Source organism: Hemicordylus capensis, chromosome 10 (genome assembly GCF_027244095.1).
Source record: "Hemicordylus capensis ecotype Gifberg chromosome 10, rHemCap1.1.pri, whole genome shotgun sequence".
In the NCBI taxonomy this organism is placed as follows: domain Eukaryota; kingdom Metazoa; phylum Chordata; class Lepidosauria; order Squamata; family Cordylidae; genus Hemicordylus; species Hemicordylus capensis.
Window position 1 is genome coordinate 7347151 of NC_069666.1, and position 18451 is coordinate 7365601.

General features: G+C 46.7%; 1 protein-coding gene across 8 annotated transcripts in view; it reads left to right on the forward strand.

Annotated features, from left to right (window-relative positions):
* AGBL1 (AGBL carboxypeptidase 1) overlaps positions 1-18451 on the forward strand; it is a 371201-nt gene that overhangs the window by 334818 nt on the left and 17932 nt on the right. For 6 of the 8 annotated variants that reach the window (XM_053272296.1, XM_053272298.1, XM_053272302.1 and 3 more), the window contains one exon: positions 3131-3761. The exons of 1 other annotated variant lie outside the window; for it this stretch is intronic. In XM_053272296.1, the coding sequence (XP_053128271.1) occupies positions 3131-3374 (244 nt within the window). In that variant the 3' untranslated portion in view covers positions 3375-3761. Of the gene's footprint in view, positions 1-3130; positions 3762-18451 lie in introns of those variants that run through there. One more of the 8 variants, XM_053272297.1, reaches the window with a different exon arrangement.

Genomic DNA, 18451 nt, shown 5'->3' on the forward strand with positions numbered 1-18451 from the left:
ATTTCCATCAGGACGGAAATTAATGATTGCACATAAGATTTAACTCAGGATGTGGATTCACTACAATAGTAGGTAATGAGATGGTGCCATTCTCCCAGAAGGGGATTCTGGGAGAAAAAAGATGGTGGCTGTCACTGTCATTGCCACATCATAAATGCTAGCACAAAAGGTTAATGGAGGGAAGTATGTTCTCCCTTTGCCCCTCACCCTGCTCCCCATACAGCCCTTTCGATGCTCTGCACTTCAGGCTTGCTAGCTGGCCAGCCCACCTCACCTGACCTGTTTTTCTCTTACTTTGACATAATAAAGTTGCCCTCGTCTCTACCAGGCATCCATTTTTAATCTGGCTAAATCAATTACAACCATTACAGGCTGCAATTACCCTGGGAACTCCTGAAGAACTAATTAGTACAAGTCCTAACGATGAATTACACCTTTCCTTTGACTTTTATGGAGTAAGGGAAGGGGGGAAATGTGAACTCGGGGGGAAAAAAATAAAGGATTGTCATCAGGTAATCATAGCAAACAGAATCTGGAGACAGCTCTTAATTGTTGTTCTATTTAAAGCTGCATCAGGGAAGAGAGTAAACTAGGACACTTTTCATTGCTTAGTCCTGAGCTGGAGTGTCTATAAACTGTCCGATGCCTGCCCCACTGATTCTGAGAAAGGGGCAGCCATTGAATGGGCTGCTGTGATGTCATGGAATGTTCATTAATATTAGAACTCCTCTGGGAAAGCTTCCAACAACAGAATATTTGCAGGGGTGGTTGCTACCATATCGGGATGGGGGAATGCCCACTTTGATTTTGAACAAAGTCTAAACCACTCAAAATGGAAAATGGGTAATAGCATTGCAATACTTTCAGCTTTCAGTTGCTGCCATGCTCTTCTTGTCATGACAAGTGGTGTGTCTCCTGATACCTGTAGTGGTGTTTTAAAAGCTTTTAAAAACACGAAAACAACTACCCATTGCTATCAATGTTGTCAGAGGAATGGAAATGAAAATTGGCAGGATTGTCCTCCAAAGATTACTCCCTGGAGAGATTACAACAATTTGCCTATGACCTTGACCCTAACCCTTTCCTCTGTGCAAAAATGACTGCAATTTGGCCCTAATCATTTGGGGGTTGGCAAAAAGAAGGGGTGATAATGCAGAGAAAACTGGAAGTGCAAATAATGCTATTGCCTCTTTTCGGTCTCTAGGAAGGTAGGCATTGCCAAAAATCACAATGAGCATTGGTACCCTGGGACTTTATTTATTGTTTGATTTATATACCTCCTTTCCTAAAAGTCATCTCCAGATGGCCAAAATGTGTGACTATTTTGTGACTATTTCACAATTAGTTTAATTTCACAACCAGTCCTGGCAAACCCCCCCCCTCGCCCCCACAAGGAGTCCACAAACATTATTTGCAATCCTGCCACTCGTTTGGAGCATTTATGTTTCACCATGAATATGCTATTTCATTTTACAGGCAGAAAATGGCAGATATCCATAGTATGCCCAACTCATCTCATTCAGATGGGCAGCTAACTTCAGAAGCTTAGCACACATGCCCTGAATGGAATGTTGCTCCTGGCATTTATCATAAAAAAGGCAGCTTAAAAAAAAGACATAAGGATAAATAACCATCTCAACAGGCCTGTCTTTTCCTCTTGTTTCGGTTATGTCAGCAAGAACTTGAAATTCCTACACACACAAAGGAGCCTTTCAAAAACAGAAGCAAATAAACAAATAAGTACACACACACATACAAAGCAGAACTAATTAAGATCAAGTCATCTCTCAATAAATATGCAAATTAAAAATCAAAATAAAGGAATTCTATTTATCACATCATAAAGTTGCAAATTGCTGCTGAGACTCCCATAGACCGCCCTCGATAGCAGTTCTGGGACAATGAGCTTTGAATGAGCAGCCCAATCAACCTCTCTGGCTCTCTCTGCACTGGAACACAAGGAATCTGCCTTCTACTGAGTCAGACCATTGGTCCGTCTAGCTCAGTATTGTCTACACTGACTAGCAGCGGCTTCTCCAAGGTTGCAGGCAGGAGTCTCTCTCAGCCCTATCCGGAGATGCCAGGGAGGGAACTTGGAAGCTTCTGCACACAAGCATGCAGATGCTTTTCCCAGAGCAGCCCCATCCCCGAAGGAAAACATCTTCCAGTGCTCACACATGTAATTTCCCATTTGAATGCAAACCAGGGCTAACCCTGCTTAGCAAAGAGGGCAATTCATGCTCGCTACCACTAGACCAGCTCTCCCCTCTTTGACCAGCTCTCTTCCCATGAATTCATTCATTTCCATTTTTCCTGAGTGAGGGAACCCCGGCTGTAAATATCACAACCTCAACTTGTCTTCCATCACTTCTCAGATATCTGAATTAACAGCAGTACACATTTTTTTCTTCATCTTGGGGGAGTAGTGTGGCCTTCTGTAGTTAATGTGTTGTAATTTTATTTATGATGATGATGATGATTAATATTTTTATTTTTATTTATGCACCATTGCAGAGTTGAGTTTAGACTCAAAGATAGACATCTCATTTTGCCCCGCCTAGATATCCCACCTCCAGCCTCAGAGGGAGGATGCCTCTCAATACCAGTTGCAGGGGAGCAACAGCAGGAGAGAGGAGGGCATGCCCTCCCCTCTTGCCTGTGGGCTCCCCAGAGGCATCTGGTGGGCCCCTGTGTGAAACAGGATGCTGGACTAGATATGCCATGGGCCTGATCCAATTGGGCTGTTCTTCTATTCTTATTTCCCAATTCTCGAAGGGGCTGACCAGAAGGCAGATATGGTATCCAAGTCCCCAGAATACATCTCCTTCCTTCCCCCACTCTCTCACACATTTCTACACCACCCAACTCTGAGGGCATCCAAACTAAGTTATCAATCTTCAGGTCTGCAGTGGGCAGAGGGGAGCTTGAACATGCAGCCTGTGGGTTGATTTTGGCTTCCTGTGGCTTTGTACCCACTTTGTACCTCCTCCAGTGAGCCTGCAATATACAACGGTGTGTTTATGCCTCCTGAGACCCGCCCTTCTCTCCTGAAGCTTGATTTTTTCAGTTCATTTGATGCTCTCTCTCTCTCTCTCTCTCTCTCTCTCTCTCTCTGGCAATTCTCTGGCAGCAGGAGTAGCAGCAACAGCGGTCTGGAGACAGACGACGAACTTCCCTGTGGGGATGAAGTGGATTATAACACTGACAGTTGCTCCGACCAGGAAGGAGACTTCTCTGAGCTGGGCAAAGACATCCAAGAGCATCCCTCCCACACGGAGGGTGAGGAGGAAGAGGCAGAGGCTGGCCCAGGGCAGCTGTGTGGCCCCTCACCTCTCGGAGGACCCCCCCACCACCAGCCAGCCAGCAGCCAGTAGAGACGCCCTCCTGCCACTGTTAGCACTGCTGGGGGCGATGAGTGGAACGGAGAGCCATCCTGAGCGCTGAATTCCCCAGCAAGAAGCCAACGGGTCACTGCTTGCGTTTGCTTCTTGGATGGTGACAGCTCCACTCCCAGATGTGCTTAGAAACAGAACTCTTGGCTTGTGTTTATGCTAACTTCTAAAGGGAACGAAAGACAGTCCTCGCAGTGGGGAAATCTCACTAAATGGGGAGGTGCAAACATCCATGTGCCAAAATTGGACACCGATGGAGAAAGGATATTCTTCTGCAGTTATCAGTTGTTCAGTGGATTCCCTGCCTGTCTCTCACCCCCCACCCACCCTTGGTTTTGTTGATGGTCATGCGGTTGGTTTGTGAACGGTGTTCCCTCTAACAGGGAATCCCAGATGTTGTGGACCACAACTCCCAGAATCCCCAAGCAAAAGCCATTGCAGCTGGGGATTCTGGGAGTTGTAGTCCACAACATCTGGGAATCCGTTAGAGGGAACACTGTTTGTGAAGTATCTCTTTTTATGGACAAGGATGGACCATGCCCTTCTTTTTCTTATCCGAAGGGAGGAAAGTGATATCCTGCCAGCTCTCAGCCCTCAAAACCCAAGAAGCTGCCCTACAGCAAGTCCGAGCATTGGTCCATCTTGCTCAGTATTGCCTACACTGACTGGCAGTGGCATCTCCAAGGTTTCCAAGGCTGAGTCTCTCCCAGCCCTACCTGGAGATGCTGCCAGGGATTGAACCTGAGACCTTCTGCATGCACATCTGATGCTCTGCCCCTCATCTATTGCCCCATCCCTGTGTGACAGAGGTGAAAGGTCACAGAACCCAGGAAGTCTGGAGCCTAACAGCAGAAGTCAGTTGCTCATACCAGTGAATGGGAAGCCTTTCATAGGGATCAGGGAGTATCACCTGACCTAGTCGGGCCTCTTGCGGTTTCTTTCTTGTTGTAGGGTTGCCATATCCGAGCTTCCCAAATCTAGGTGACCTATTTTGCATATTATGCAAATTATGCTGACACTAATTTGCATTTTATTTATTTATTTATTTGACAGATCTGTATACTTTCCTCCCCTTCTCTGCTCTCCCATGTGATTGGATCCAGAATAAAATCCGGGCAATCGAGGCAGCACATGTGAAATCTGTGTAAATCAGGGTGGAATTTAGCAGCTGGGTGGAGACAAAATCTGGGGGATACCCTAAATTCTGGGGGACATGGCAACCCTATCTTGTTGTGCAGCATGGTTGCGAAGAGACTGAGCTGTGAATCAGAACTCCCTTGGTTCGAACACTGCCATGCCATCACTCACTAGGCAGCCTTAGGAAAGCCACCCTCTATGGTATTAAGAATACTTCCCTTAACTGGTGGTTTTCAGGGTTAACTCAAGGTAATTAATATGAAGTGCTCTGTAAACTCAAAGGCACTAGAGAAATGCTGGCAGACATCCAGACTAAGTTACTCAATAGCACTTCTCAGGAGTTACTCCTAAGGACTACTTCAATCCAATTTCTTTATTACGACCACAGAGACCAGTATACTAAAGGACTACTTTATTTCAATAGTTCAATATCTCAAATACTGAGGAGTAATTTAGGCGGGATGTCAACCAGTAAGTATTATTATTCCCTCTTAGGAACATAGGAAGCTGTCTTCTACTGAGTCAGACCCTTGGTCCATCTAGTTCAGTATTGACTACACTGACTGGCAGCAGCTCTCCAAGGTTTCAGGCAGGAGTCTTTCCCGGGCCTACCTGGAGATGCTGCCAGGGGGTGAACCTGGGACCTTCTGCATGTAGCAGATGCTCTTCCACTGGGCTCGGGCCCTAACCCTAACCCCTTCTGCTGAGTCAGAGCACTGGTCCATCTAGCTCTCACTGGCTGGCAGCACTCTGGGTTTTCAGTAGGTCTGTCCCAGCCCTACCTGGTGATGGCAGGGATTGAACCCGGGGCCTTCTACGAAAAGCATGTGACTGAGCTGACTGAGAAACAAAGTTGCCTGCTTAAACGGTGATGACAAATATTTATATACTGCTTTTCAACAAAAGTTCCCAAATAAATAAATAAATAAATAAATGGCTCCCTGTCCCCAAAGGGCCTCACGATCTAAAAAAGAAATATAAGATAGACATCAGCAACAGCCACTGGAGGGATCCTGTGCTGGGGATGGACAGGGCCAGTTGCTCTCCCCCTGCTCAACAAAGAGAATCACCACTTTTAAAAGGTAGCCTGTTTGCACAGTTCACAGTGCACTTCTTCATTGCAATCCAACTCTCGTTGGAGGTGCCGTCTGACAAATGCAGACATGTTGCATTTTGGGTCATGTTTACATCTTCTTGCCTTCTTGAAATCCAATGCTTAATCATATTAAAGTCATGGAAATAGAGTTGCTAAGCATCTGATTCTGCCTGAGGCAAATCTGGAGGGTAACACAGTTGTAAAATCAGTGACATTTGTCAGGGGGCCTTCATGTATATAAAGCTGCCGCTGCTAGAAAATGAAAGTCAAGGTGAATTCCGAGCGCTGCTGTAGAATACGGTTTGGTAGAGGTCTCTTATGTGATCTGCTGCTAATAGTCCATGAGCCAGAGGGGTTGTAGGTACCCCGGCTCATAATGATTTTTTGCAACATCTGCCCCCCTAGAGAGGGAAAAGAGCTGATAGTGTTGTTGCACTTACAGCTTTCTCGATGTTATCACTCCTTCTTCATCCCTAGTCCCAAACAAAGGGAGTAAAATTGCAGTCGTTTTTGCACAGAGGAAAGGGTTAGGGTTAGACTAAGGGCTAGGTAACAACGGACAAGTCATTGTGCTCTCACCAGGGAGTCATCTTTGGAGGATATTCCTACCCATTTTCATGCCTGTTCCTATAACAAAATTGATCAAACTGTATAGTAGTTTTTGAGGTCATTCACACAATCAAAAAATGTGTTCTTCCCGGGTTTGGGAGCTGTGTGTCCTCCCAATTTTTTGTTGTGTGGAAGCAAGGTAAGAGGAAAATGTGGGCAGAAGTGATTGTGTGGAAGCAAGGTAGGCGGAAAAGCTACCCAGGTTATCCTCCTCCCTTGCTTCCACCCAATCATGTCTACCCAGATTTTCCTCTAACGTTGCTTCCACACAACTGAAAATCGGGAGCACACACAGCTCCCAAGCCTGGGTAGAACACCATTTTGGACTGTGTGAATGACCTCCTTGTGTTTTTAAAGCTCTTAAAAGCTTTGAAAATACCAGTGCAAATTTGGCTGCTGCAGGATGGATGGTCGGGATAATAAAAGCAAGATAACACACTGAAAGCAGAAAGGATTGCAAATCTAATCTTGATTTACATCTCTAGGGGTGTAGAACTTGTCAAACATCACATTGAGCATGTGTCCCGCAGATGGTACTGATCAGCTGGCTCATTTACTATAACACATGACATTCCTTGGGCTTCCTTTACTGCCCTATTCAAGCCCGGGATATTATCTACGAATATCCCTCCACGCTCTTGAACTTGCAGCATTTCAGAGGCACTTCCTTCGGGAGATGCTGATGAAAGTCCTGGCCAAAACCCATCAGCCGTTCTGTGCTTCTCGGCCGGTCCTTGCTGTGGTGCATTAGAATTCACTGAAGAGGACTCTTCCCTCCCCCGGGGTTAGTAGTAAATGGGATTGACTTTTCCCCCCTCCGTGTCAGGAAAATGTTTAAAATGTAATAAAATAATAATAAAAAGATGAGCAAAATTGGTGACAGTACAACAGTACCACAGGCAACGGCAATGCTGTTCATGGCCTCGCTAATGTTTCCTGGGTCAAAGGCAGCGCTCTGAGCCCTGCACGGTACAGAGTACGGATGTAAAAATGTCATTTATTATATAATCTTTACTGTCAGACAGCTTCCGCGAGCAGCCGGGAGACGGGACAGATGCTAAGCAGCGCAGAGGACTAAGGACTATTCATTACTATGCAGTGCTTTCCCCAAGCCTGGTCACATTTATGCTCAGGCACTGCAAAATCATTGGAGAGAAGGGATAGCGCTTAATAAGACCGTGTGTCCAAAGCAGGGGCTGTATTGTTGAATGGAATATGGAGAAGCATCCAGATGAATGAAGCACCGGCGGTGATCTGTGCAATGGACAGAACTGTGTGGGTGCAAGAAGTCTGTGGAGTCATGGGGATTTCCAGAATTGCACACGTGTAGTTCCCTGAAAATACATGAGGCATGCATGTACCAGTTCAACACCAGTCTAGAAAGTAAACTAATGTGAGCCACCTAATGGCACAATGGGGAAGTCACTTGCCTAGGGAGCAAGAGGTTGCTGGTTCAAATCCCCGCTGGAATGTTTCCCAGACTATGGGAAACACCGATATCGGGCAGCAGCGAGATAGGAAGGTGCTGAAAGGCGTAAAATCTCCTACTGCGCGGGAGGAGGCAATGGTCAACCCCTCCTGTATTCTACCAAAGAAAACCACAGGGCTCAACCCACTGACTCGACAGCACAACTTTACCTTACCTACAAATCTGAGAAACAGACAGACAGATAAATAAATAAATAAATAAATAAATGACACTTGTCAAATGTGTCACTTATATACAACTATAGGAGCATCCTACACATGAGGAATCACCCCCCCCAAAAAAAATGGCACCCAGGAAGAGCCCCCAAAGCCAGTCTCCCTCTCTCTTGGGTACAGCCCCAACCTTTGGGTTGAATGAAGACAGACAGTATCCCCTTCACCCATCTGGCCTCTAGAGGTCAGGAAAGAGCCTCGGTTGGCTTTCCTGCCAGAGTCCTCCTGCAATTAGCATTCTCCCTGAGTCATGGTAATTAAGCAGAACTAGGCTCTGCACAGAGGAACGGAAATGCATTGACTTTAATACAACAGAGTGTAAAACAATTTGAGATTAACTCCAGGCTTGTTTATCCCTGTGCATTTGTAACTCTGCTTGGGCATTTTCCTGTGGAATGGGAACTCCCCCCCCCCCCCAGGGTTGCCACACTCCATACAGGACTGTGCTCCTGTGTCTTCCCTGGGGGGAGCAGAGAGACATCCAGAGAGGTCAGAAGGAGCAAGCTGGCCCTTTCGGGGCCTGAGGAGGGAAGCAGTCGGCTTCACCTAAGTCCAGGAGATACTCTGATAATGAGCTCAACCCAAAGAATAATCAGAATATGGGAAGAACTGAGAGGGTCAGACTGGAAAGCCACTGAATTCAGTTTCCTCCCATTTCCAAAAGAGTACTTGAATCAGCTGGGACGGTTGGTACCATCTGGGGGGGTACAATACAATTTGGGAGGATGGTTGGTACCATGGGGGGCAGGGCGGGGGATAAATGCTCACATTTGATTAAATGGGAGACTTCTTGTGTAAGCAGCTGGTCTTGCGGTAGTGCACATGAATGGTCCATTTTGCTAAGCAGGGTCCAATCTGGTTTGCATTTGAATGGGAGACTACATGTGTGAGCAGTGCAAGGCATTCCCCTTAGGGAATGGGGCCGCTTTGGGAAGACCATCAGTTTTGGATGCAGAAAGTACCAGGTTCCCTCTTTAGCACCTCCAAGATAGGGCTGCGAGAGACTCCTGCCTGCAACCCTGAGAGAAGCTGCTGCCAGTCTGTGTAGACAATCCTGAGCTAGATGGACCAAGGGTCTGACTCAGTAGAAGGCAGCTTCCTATGTTCCTAACCACTTTGGGATTACTTTAATGAAAAGTGGTATAGAAATGGAACAAAATCAATCAATCAATAGTCCGATTGACATTAAGTAGTCCTCTAGAGTAACTCCTGAGTAGTTCCGGTGCGTAACTTAATCTGGTTGCTGCTTTTTGCTTGGGTTCATGTTCTATTAATTCCAGTGGAACATATTCCTGAATTAACATGCCTATGGATAGACGGGCGTGTGTGTGTGCATGAGAGAATGAGAGAGAGAATCTGTTCCAGCAGCAGTAGATTAATTAGAAATGACAAAGAAAGAACTGCTGCCCTCACCTCTTTCCACCACCTGGCTGCCAAAAAAACTGCAGACACAGAGCTGTCCCGTACTCTTCGTGTCTCCAAGCCAGACTCCTCTTTTTTCTCGGCCATTTGGTTTCCCCCACCTGGCAATCCAGGGATATTCCTCATTTCACGGGTGCAAATTGACACTTCCAGCATTTCAGATGAAAGGTGCAGCAGAAGGGGTAAATCGCTCTGCCGCGAGACAGCTGCCGTGCCGAGCGGTTCCATTTAAATATATATAGGTCGCTCGTCAATTTAACGGTGTATATTGACTATGTTAACTGTCCGTGAGATGGTTTTGTGCTTCGGCTTAATAGCGAAGTATAATTTTTTAAAAGTCAGTCTTTCGATGCCAGTCTCTTATCAACCTCAAGTTTTAAAAAATGGGAACGGTCGTAGCGTTGGCAGGCAAGGAAGTTATGAGAAGGAACGTGGCATTAACCATCAGATCACTGCCCTTCACGCATGGTCTCGGAAGTCTGGGGTTGGTTGCTTTTGTTGTGGTGGGAGATATGGCCACCTTCTAGCCCAGGACACAAATCACGAACCTCTAGGGGGAAACATGGTCGAGATCTGTAAAATTATGCATGGAATGGAGAAAGTGGACAGAGAGAAACTTTTCTCCCTCTCTCACAATACTAGAACTACGGGTCATCCCATGAAACGGAAGGCCAGGGAATTTAGGACAGACAACAAGAAGTACTTTTTTCACACAGCACATAATTAACCATGGAATTCTCTGCCACCTGATGTGGTGATGGCCACCAGCTGGGATGGCTTTAAAAGGGGCTTGGACAAAGTCATGGAGGACAGGTCTATCAGTGGCTACTAGTCTTGATGGCTATAGGCCACATCCAGGCTCTGGGGCAGGACACCTCTGAATACTTGTTGCAAGGGAGTGACAGCAGGAGAGAGGAAATCTGGTGGGCCACTGTGGGAAACAGGATGCTGGACTAGATAGTCCTTGAGCCTGATCTTACAGGGCCGTTCTTATGTCCCTAAAGCAAAAGAGCTTTTCTCCATTGCTATGCTGTTCGTTTTTTGAAGTTTGCAATGAGATCATACTTCTGCTACATGGACATATGAAGCTTCATTTTCCTGGATCAGAACTCTGGTGTTCCTTGTCCCATCCTGGCATCTCTGACTGGCAGCAGCTTTCTAAGTTCTCTTGGCCGGGGCTCCCCACACTTAGTCCTACTGCCTGAAATCACTTTTTTAAATATTGTGAGTGCCCAGCATTGAGCATTACATATGCTCTGCTACTGAGGCAAGCTGTTCTTGCAAGGTGCTCTGTTTTAATCCAGCAGCTCAGCTCTTGCAAAGTGCTCTGTTTTAATCCAGCAGCTCAGCTCTTGCAAACGCATCCTTATGCACAAATAGCTGTTGAAACAGGGGCGTGGCTAGGAGAGAGAGGGCCCGTGTTCACCCCTCCCCTGGCGCCCCCTCGTAGTGAGAGAGACAATGAAGAAAAAGGGAAGGGTGGAGCTGGGGGCCCCTCAGGAGCTGTGGGGGTTCGGGTTCTTTGAACCCATCCACTCATTTATAGCTACACCTCTGTGAGAGAACATAGAAATATGGTAGCAGAGGATGAGAAATCCAGTAGGTGGTCTATTTGAATTCCTTTTCTACCCCCAAAATGTTTCAGCAGAGGGACTCTTGTGAGTGGTGCACTAAATTTCTGTTTTCATCACAAATCCAAAACAGCAGTTTACTTATCAATGATATTCATATCCCCCCCTTCCAAATAATGCTTGAAGCATAAAATGTATTTAAAAATGCACAGCTACAGTATCAAAATACAGTGAAAGATAGATAGATAGATAGATAGATAGATAGATAGATAGATAGATAGATAGATAGATAGATAGATATCCAGATATCCTTGTCCCCAAAGGGCTCACAGTATAAAAAGAAACATAAGATAGACACCAGCAACCGTCACTGGAGGGATGCTGTGCTGGGGATGGAGAGGGCCAGTTACTCTCCCCCTGCTAAATAAACAGAATCACCATGTTTTAAAAGCGCCTTTTTGCCCAGCTAACCAGTCTGGAGAAGCCGCTGCCAGTCTGTGTAGACAATACTGAGCTTGATGGACCAATGGTCTGACTCAGTATATGGCAGCTTCCTATATTCCCATGAGATTTTCATGGCTTGGTATTGTGAAAAAAAATGGAGGGAAAGTATTATTATTATTAAGGAATCACTTCCGTCAGAGCTGGCAACCCTAGCAGTCCGGCTATCACATTTTGGACCAGCTAAACGTTCTGGCTGCTTTTCAAAGATATGCAGATTTCCCCCAAACTCTCGCAGAATTACAACATACACCCAGCCCTGTCTGTGCATCGTTCCGTTTAGGCAAATCTGGGCAGTTGGATGTCCTTTTCAAGGATCTCGCCCCTCGTTTTACGCAAAGAGGTGGCACAGCCTGGCTGGGGCCAGCTCCCGCCACAAAGGTCTTCCGGAGAGAGGAGTGAACCGATGTCCTTGGGGCCAGTTGGCAGCCTTGATGGTGAGAGCCACTGTGCCCTTTCTAGACTCACTGATGTGAAGAGAACATTTTGAACTCTCAGAGTCTTCTGACCTGGCAGGCACAGGGGCAGTGGCACACGCAGCAAGCCGGAACCAAAGGGCTGAATTAAAAGGCAAATGTAAGCACTAAGCCTCTCAGCGCAACAGGAGAAAGGAGAGAGGTGCCTCATTTCTAAAGCTCATTGAGTCATCACAGAGGCATAATGGCCCTGCTTATTCAGGTTCTGTTGTTGGATCCGTCTGCTGGCAGAAGTCCTGCTTCAGACCCCGCTGATTGTATCATAGGAAGCTGCCTTCTACTGAGTCAGACCATTGGTTCATCTAGCTCACGATTGTCTACACAGACTGGCAGCGGCTTCTCTAAGATTGCAGGCAGGAGTCTCTCTCAGCCCTGTCAGCGATGCCAGGGAGGGAACTTGGAACTTTCTGCATGCAAGCATGCAGGTGCTCTTCTCAGAGTGGCCCCATCCCCTAAGGGGGATATCTTACAGGGCTCACACATGTAGTCTCCCATTCAAATGTAAACCAGGGCAGACCCTGCTTAGCAAAGGGGAAATGTCATGCCTGCTACCACAAGACCAACTCTCCTCCTCTAATGGATGGGGTTATGTGTTGCAAGGACAGTCCTTGGTATATAGGAAGCTGCCCTCTACTGAGTCAGACCATTGGTCCATCTAGCTCAGTATTGTCTACACCAGGCCTGCTCAGCTTCGGCCCTCCTGCAGATGTTGGCCTACAACTCCCATAATCCCTGGCTATTGGCCCCTGTGGCTGGAGCTTATGGGAGTTGTAGTCCAAAATCAGCTGGGGGGCCTAAGTTGAGCAGGCCTGGTCTACACAGACTGGCAGCAGCTCTCCAGAGATGCAGCCAGCGGACGAACCTGGGACCTTCAGCTTGCAAGCATTTAGATGCTCTACCACTGAGCTCTGCTCCATCCCCTAATGGGATATCTTACAATGCTCCCATGCAGTGTTCCCTCTAAGAGGGATTCCCAGAGGTTGTTGACTACAACTCCCATAATCCCCAAGCAAAAACCATTGCAGCTGGGGATTCTAGGAGCTGCAGTCAATATCATCTGGGAATCCCTGTTAGAGGGAACACTGCTCACAGGGAGTCTCCCATCCAAATGAAGACCAAGGTTTACTCTGCTTAGCAAAGGGGAGAGTTCATGTTTGTTACCGCAAGACCAGCTGTCTTACCCAACAGGAGGAGGAGGACAGTGCTTATCAGAAGCTAACAGCTATTATTAGAGATGTGCAAACCAGCTCATGGCTGAGCCAGTTCACCATTAAATCGGTCCGGCTCGGCTTGACCTTGAGCCGAACCCCACCAGGCCAGCTCAGGGCTGGTTAGGCGATTCTAAAGTTTATATCTATATCTATAGCTACACCTAACTATACATAATAAAATTTTTAAAACACTCACTGCCAGGTCTGGCGGCCTTGTGGGGTGCTGCTTTGTCTGGGGGAGGGCTATACCATTTCCCCTTCCAGCCGCCAGCCTCCCACCCGTCTTCCAAGGGCCATTTTTGCCACTTTTAGGCCATTCCCGCCCTTTCTCTGGTGATGGCGGCCATCCTGGAGGTCATGACCCAGGCCATGCAAATGGCCAGGGCCCAAGTGCGGCAACCTCCAAAATGACTGCTGGCACCAGGAAGAGAGCTGGAATGGCCCCAAAATGGCCCTTGGAAGACTGGGGGGAAGCCGGTGAAGGACCCCCCACCCCACACACACAGAGCTGAGGCAGCAACCCCCGAGGCCGCTGGTGGCAAGCTTTTTAAAAATTAAACTTTAAAAACCCCGAACCGGCTTGAATTTGAGCTGGGGTGGGATGTTCAGGGGCACATAACCGAACATGCCCGGTTCGGTTTGAGTCTGGTTTGGACTTGAACCAAACCGGGCAAACCGGTTTTGTTCACACCCCTCTGATGGCTAAATGGAGCCTCCATCTTCAGAGAGAGTGTTGGAGGAGGGGAGCTTGAACGTTTGCTGAGTCCCAGCTGGGTGGGATAAGGGTGCCGGACCTGTTTGCACATCCCTCTCCAGCTTTTCCTCCCACCTTGTTTCCAAGGGAGACCCTTGGTCTATCTAGCTCAGTATTGTCTCCCCAGACTGGCAGCAGCTTCTCCAAGGTTGCAGGCAGCAATCTCTCTCAGCCCTCTCTTGGAGAAGCCAGGTAGGCCAGCCACCCTCTTGCAGAGGGCTGAATCATGAGATCCATCGATCTTAAGGAGACCCGGAAAAGGCCATGCACCATACACAGCACCAATTCCATGAGCATTGCTCTATGCTAATAAGGAGCTGCCATTAAATTCCGAACACTTCAGAACAGTCTCCCCCAACTGGAGGCAACAGAAGGGGAGAAACCCCAGTCAAGTTGCTTTGCTGCCTATTGGCCGCCGCTTATCTTCATTGTCCCTATTGTCACGAAGCAGTTAAGCGGCTGCCCGCTGTCGGACCACTACAACTGTTGCCTAGCAACCTCACCCCATTGTACAGAGAGCGATGAACAGGCGGCACATCTCTGAAAAGGGAGAAAGATAAAAGACATCACCTTTCTTAGCAGTGATGCCAACCTTGTCCTGGTTATGTTCCCTTCGGTTCTGAGCAACGGACCGCTTTGTGCGAAAGTACAGAAACTTGAAGGCGGCAAGGCCCATCTCCGGGCTTGCCAGGATAAACGGCTCCTGATGTATTAACGTCTTGCATTAACAGTCACTGCCTTTAAGCACGGCACATTCATTGATGGAGCGGTGGACACACCTTCAGGGGCTCCAAGCTGCAATTCAGGTTGTCACCTGCAGGGGTCAGGAAAGAATATATTACTGTATGTAACCTGATCAAAGCTCTTGGGAATATACAAGTATAATCCTAGCCCATTAGACAATCCAGCATGTTTGTTCACAAACAAATGTGATTTGAATCTGATTCCCCCACTTTGGAACTCTGCACCAATTCCTGCTTTCCCCTTCCCCTTAAATGTGTGCAGAATATAGCAGTGAATGCACTATTCTAGAATCTGAGCACACAGTATCCAATATTCATTTTAATGTGATGGCTTGGTGCACATCGCACAGGGCGAGCTGTTTGTTATTGAAACCCTGGCGTGACTTTTAATAAAGTTTGACTTCAATTTGTTTTGAGTATTTTGCTGCTTAATGAACTAACGAACGCAAACTATTTGATGGTAGCAGAGCTCCAATCCAATTGTCAACCTGCCCCGAGCTGTTAAATTAAATGTGAAGATCCATTAATTGAAAACAAAAATCTAAATTTGATTTGAGAATCATTAACTTTTGATTTGTTGCCATTTAATTCCATGTCTGTTGCCCGGTGGCAGCTTGACTTCTTTCCACACTGGCAACAGGTAGGCAGTGGTCCATGAGGAAGAGCTTGGGAAACTTTACCAAATAGATATTCCCGTACTGTGGCGTGACAATTGCATCCGATTCAGACATTACACTGTATGTGAGTATAGATGTCTGTACACTCGTACATACGTTTGTGTGAATGACTGTACATGTGTACATTTTAAAAGTGAAAAAGGCTACAGGCCTCATCAGTTGTAGGATACAGCTAGGATGTGTACCACTTACTGTGCACTGAAAACAATGTGTGAATAACTGTGAGTGCATGTATAGAGGCCTCTATGTGTATGCACTGTACACACCTTGTATGTCTCTTGAACAGAAGGGCTTCTCATCTCTGTCTCCTCCCTAAAAAGTGCTGTGCTGGGTCCCCAATACAGCACTCATCTCCTCCGGTTTCCCTTTGGGGAGGAGACAAACATATTCTTGGGAGGGCATTTTTGAGTTTGATTATCAAAGCCCTGGATCTTTTGAGCACCCTCTCTTTGTCTCTGTCTCATTCCATTTTCCTGCAAATCAGAGGCAGAAAGAAGCGAAGCAGATCTACGGTATGAACATGCACACACATACACACTCCGCAGAGGAAAAATGGCTTTTACAAAAGCCAAAAGACACTTCTGTGTGATCTGGAAGTGTGCCCCACCAAAAGTGTCCCCCCCCCGCCCATGCTAACCTTGCTGCGTGCTTCCTCTCTCCTCAAAAACAAAGTTCAAAGCAGACTTTACTGGATCAACTTCCTTGAGTGGAGAGTTTGGTGATGACATGATTAATCTGTTTATAGACAAATGTACAGGTTGAGCAGTTGCAATGTGGGTGCTGGAGCAAGCACACAGGTAGTGCAGAAGTGAGCACACAGAAGCAAGCACACAGGTCCCTGAAAAATCTAGACTTGTTAAGCCAAATTCAAAGGGCTGCTCTTCAGTCTTTCTTACACACACGCTCCCTAGATTCAGACAAAACAGGTTCCACCCACCCCACTCCCTGTGGCAGATGTATGACCACATCTTCATACCAGATATGTAGAGAATAGGGATGTGGATCAAACTGATTTTGTGTCTTGTTTCGATCTCGAAACAAAATGCAGACAGCCACAACATTTCATCGAAAAAGCGGCCGACCTGGTTGGTTTGATGGAACAAACCTCAAAATGTTTTGAGTGTTTTAGCCATAGGGAACAATGGGGAAACTCGAGACACCCCTTTGTTCCCCATGGGTAGCTCATAGGGACACCAAAGTGGGTTGGGTGGTAGGGCATGATGGGTGCTACCTACCACCCAACCCACATAAAAAATGGGCAAGCAGGCAATTTTAAACAACATTTTAACTTTTTCTCCAAACCCCAACAGGATTGCAAGTCAATCAGAAGCCAGTTCCAGAAAACCAATCAGCACAAGAAAAACAGGCCTCCAAAATGGCACTTGAAATCTTGACATGTTTTGAATCAAAATGGGGTTTTGTTTTTTTGTTCCAAGCTCGAAACAAGCCCTTTATTTAAAGAGTGTTTTGTTTTGAGCCTGAGACACATGAAACGGCCCGTTTCAAGTTGAAACGTTTCAGTGTCAGATGAAATTCTTAGTAGAGAACTTAGAACATTCTTAGTAGAGAACTAATCAGTCAATGACTAGGGCATACCAGCTTTGCCTAACAGAACAGTTGACTTAGAATTGTGTGTTTTCTTGCAGCCCAGAAAGCAGATTTTGTATGTACATGCAATATAAATCAGCACATTTTTCCTGTTATCCATCTTCTCATTCTTCAAATGTTAAAATATTCAGAACTTCAGCAGTCAGTTCGTGCTGAGTTTGTACCTAAAACAAACTTAGGTTTGTTCCTAAAACAGATAGGTAAAATTTTCACTAGGTGCAAAGATTCATCCCACCGCAACAACCTGTAACTACAACAATCAAAAAGCTTAGCAAAATCCACTTGTGAAATTCTCTGCCACAAGATGTGGTGACAGCCAATAATGTGGATGGCTTTAAGAGGGGTTTGGATAACTTCATGGAGGAGAGGTCTATCATTGGCTGCTAGCTGGAGGGCTATAGGCCACCTCCAGCCTCAAAGGCAGGATGCCTTTGAGTACCAGTTGCAGGGGAGTAACAGCAGGAGAGAGTTCCTCCTGCCTGTGGTTCAACTCCTGCCTGTGGCTTCCAGCGGCATCTGGTGGGCCACTGTGCAAAACAGGATGCTGGACTAGATGGGCCTTCTTGGGCCTGATCCAGCAGGGCTGTTCTTATATTTTTATGTTCTTAAGCAAAGTCCGCCCTGGTTGCATATGTTTAAAATGGTGATGCTCTTACCTTTAGCACAGGCTGCACAACTTCAGCCTTCCAGCTCTTGCTGGACTACAATCCCCATCACCCCGATGCCGTGGCCAATAGGCCGGGATTATGGGAGTTGTAGCCGAAGTTGCGCATCCCTGATTTCTCAGGGGGAGAGCAACTGACCCTATCCAACCCCAGCACAACACCCTTCCAGTGGCTGTTGCTGGTGTCTATCTTGTGTTTCCTTTTAAATTGTGAGCCCTTTGGGGACAGGGAGCCATCTTGATTTATTCATCCGTGTTAACTGCTTTGAGAAGTTTTGCTGAAAAGCAGTATCTAAATATTTGTAGCAATAGGGGGTTACTGTCATCAGTGGAAGGTTTCTCCATTAACCCTGGACTACCAAGAGGGCGTCCACAGTGACCTGTCCTGAGAAGGACATATGGCAATATCCAGAGCACAGCTTAACGAATGACATCTATTCATATTTGCTTGTTGCAGGTCTCAGATAGGGATGTCCGGGCCCCCTCACCCCACAACGGAGCAACACGGCTTCTCTCCCAATTTCCCATTAGACCAAAAGTAGGCTGGTAATTATGGAACTTATTGAACAGGAGCAGTTGGAAAGTTCCTAACCCAATCAAAGCTGGCTGGAAACCCTTTGTGAATAGGAGGCTTTCACAGGTCTTGCTCTCGAGGCTGCAGTACTGTAATACCTTTTCAAAAAAGAAATAATTGCCTTTAATTAACATGTAAAGACACCACTTTTTTTGTTGTCCTTAATGAGGCCTGCAGGCGATGTGCCTTTGAAGTATTTTTTTTGTTTGGCTCATCTACTTCCTCCAGCCTCACCCAATTATCTGCCCTCTTCAGTCTCTTTGAAAGATCGGCTTTTTCGCTCCTTCTGTTAATTTCCAGAAACCAGAAAGGCAC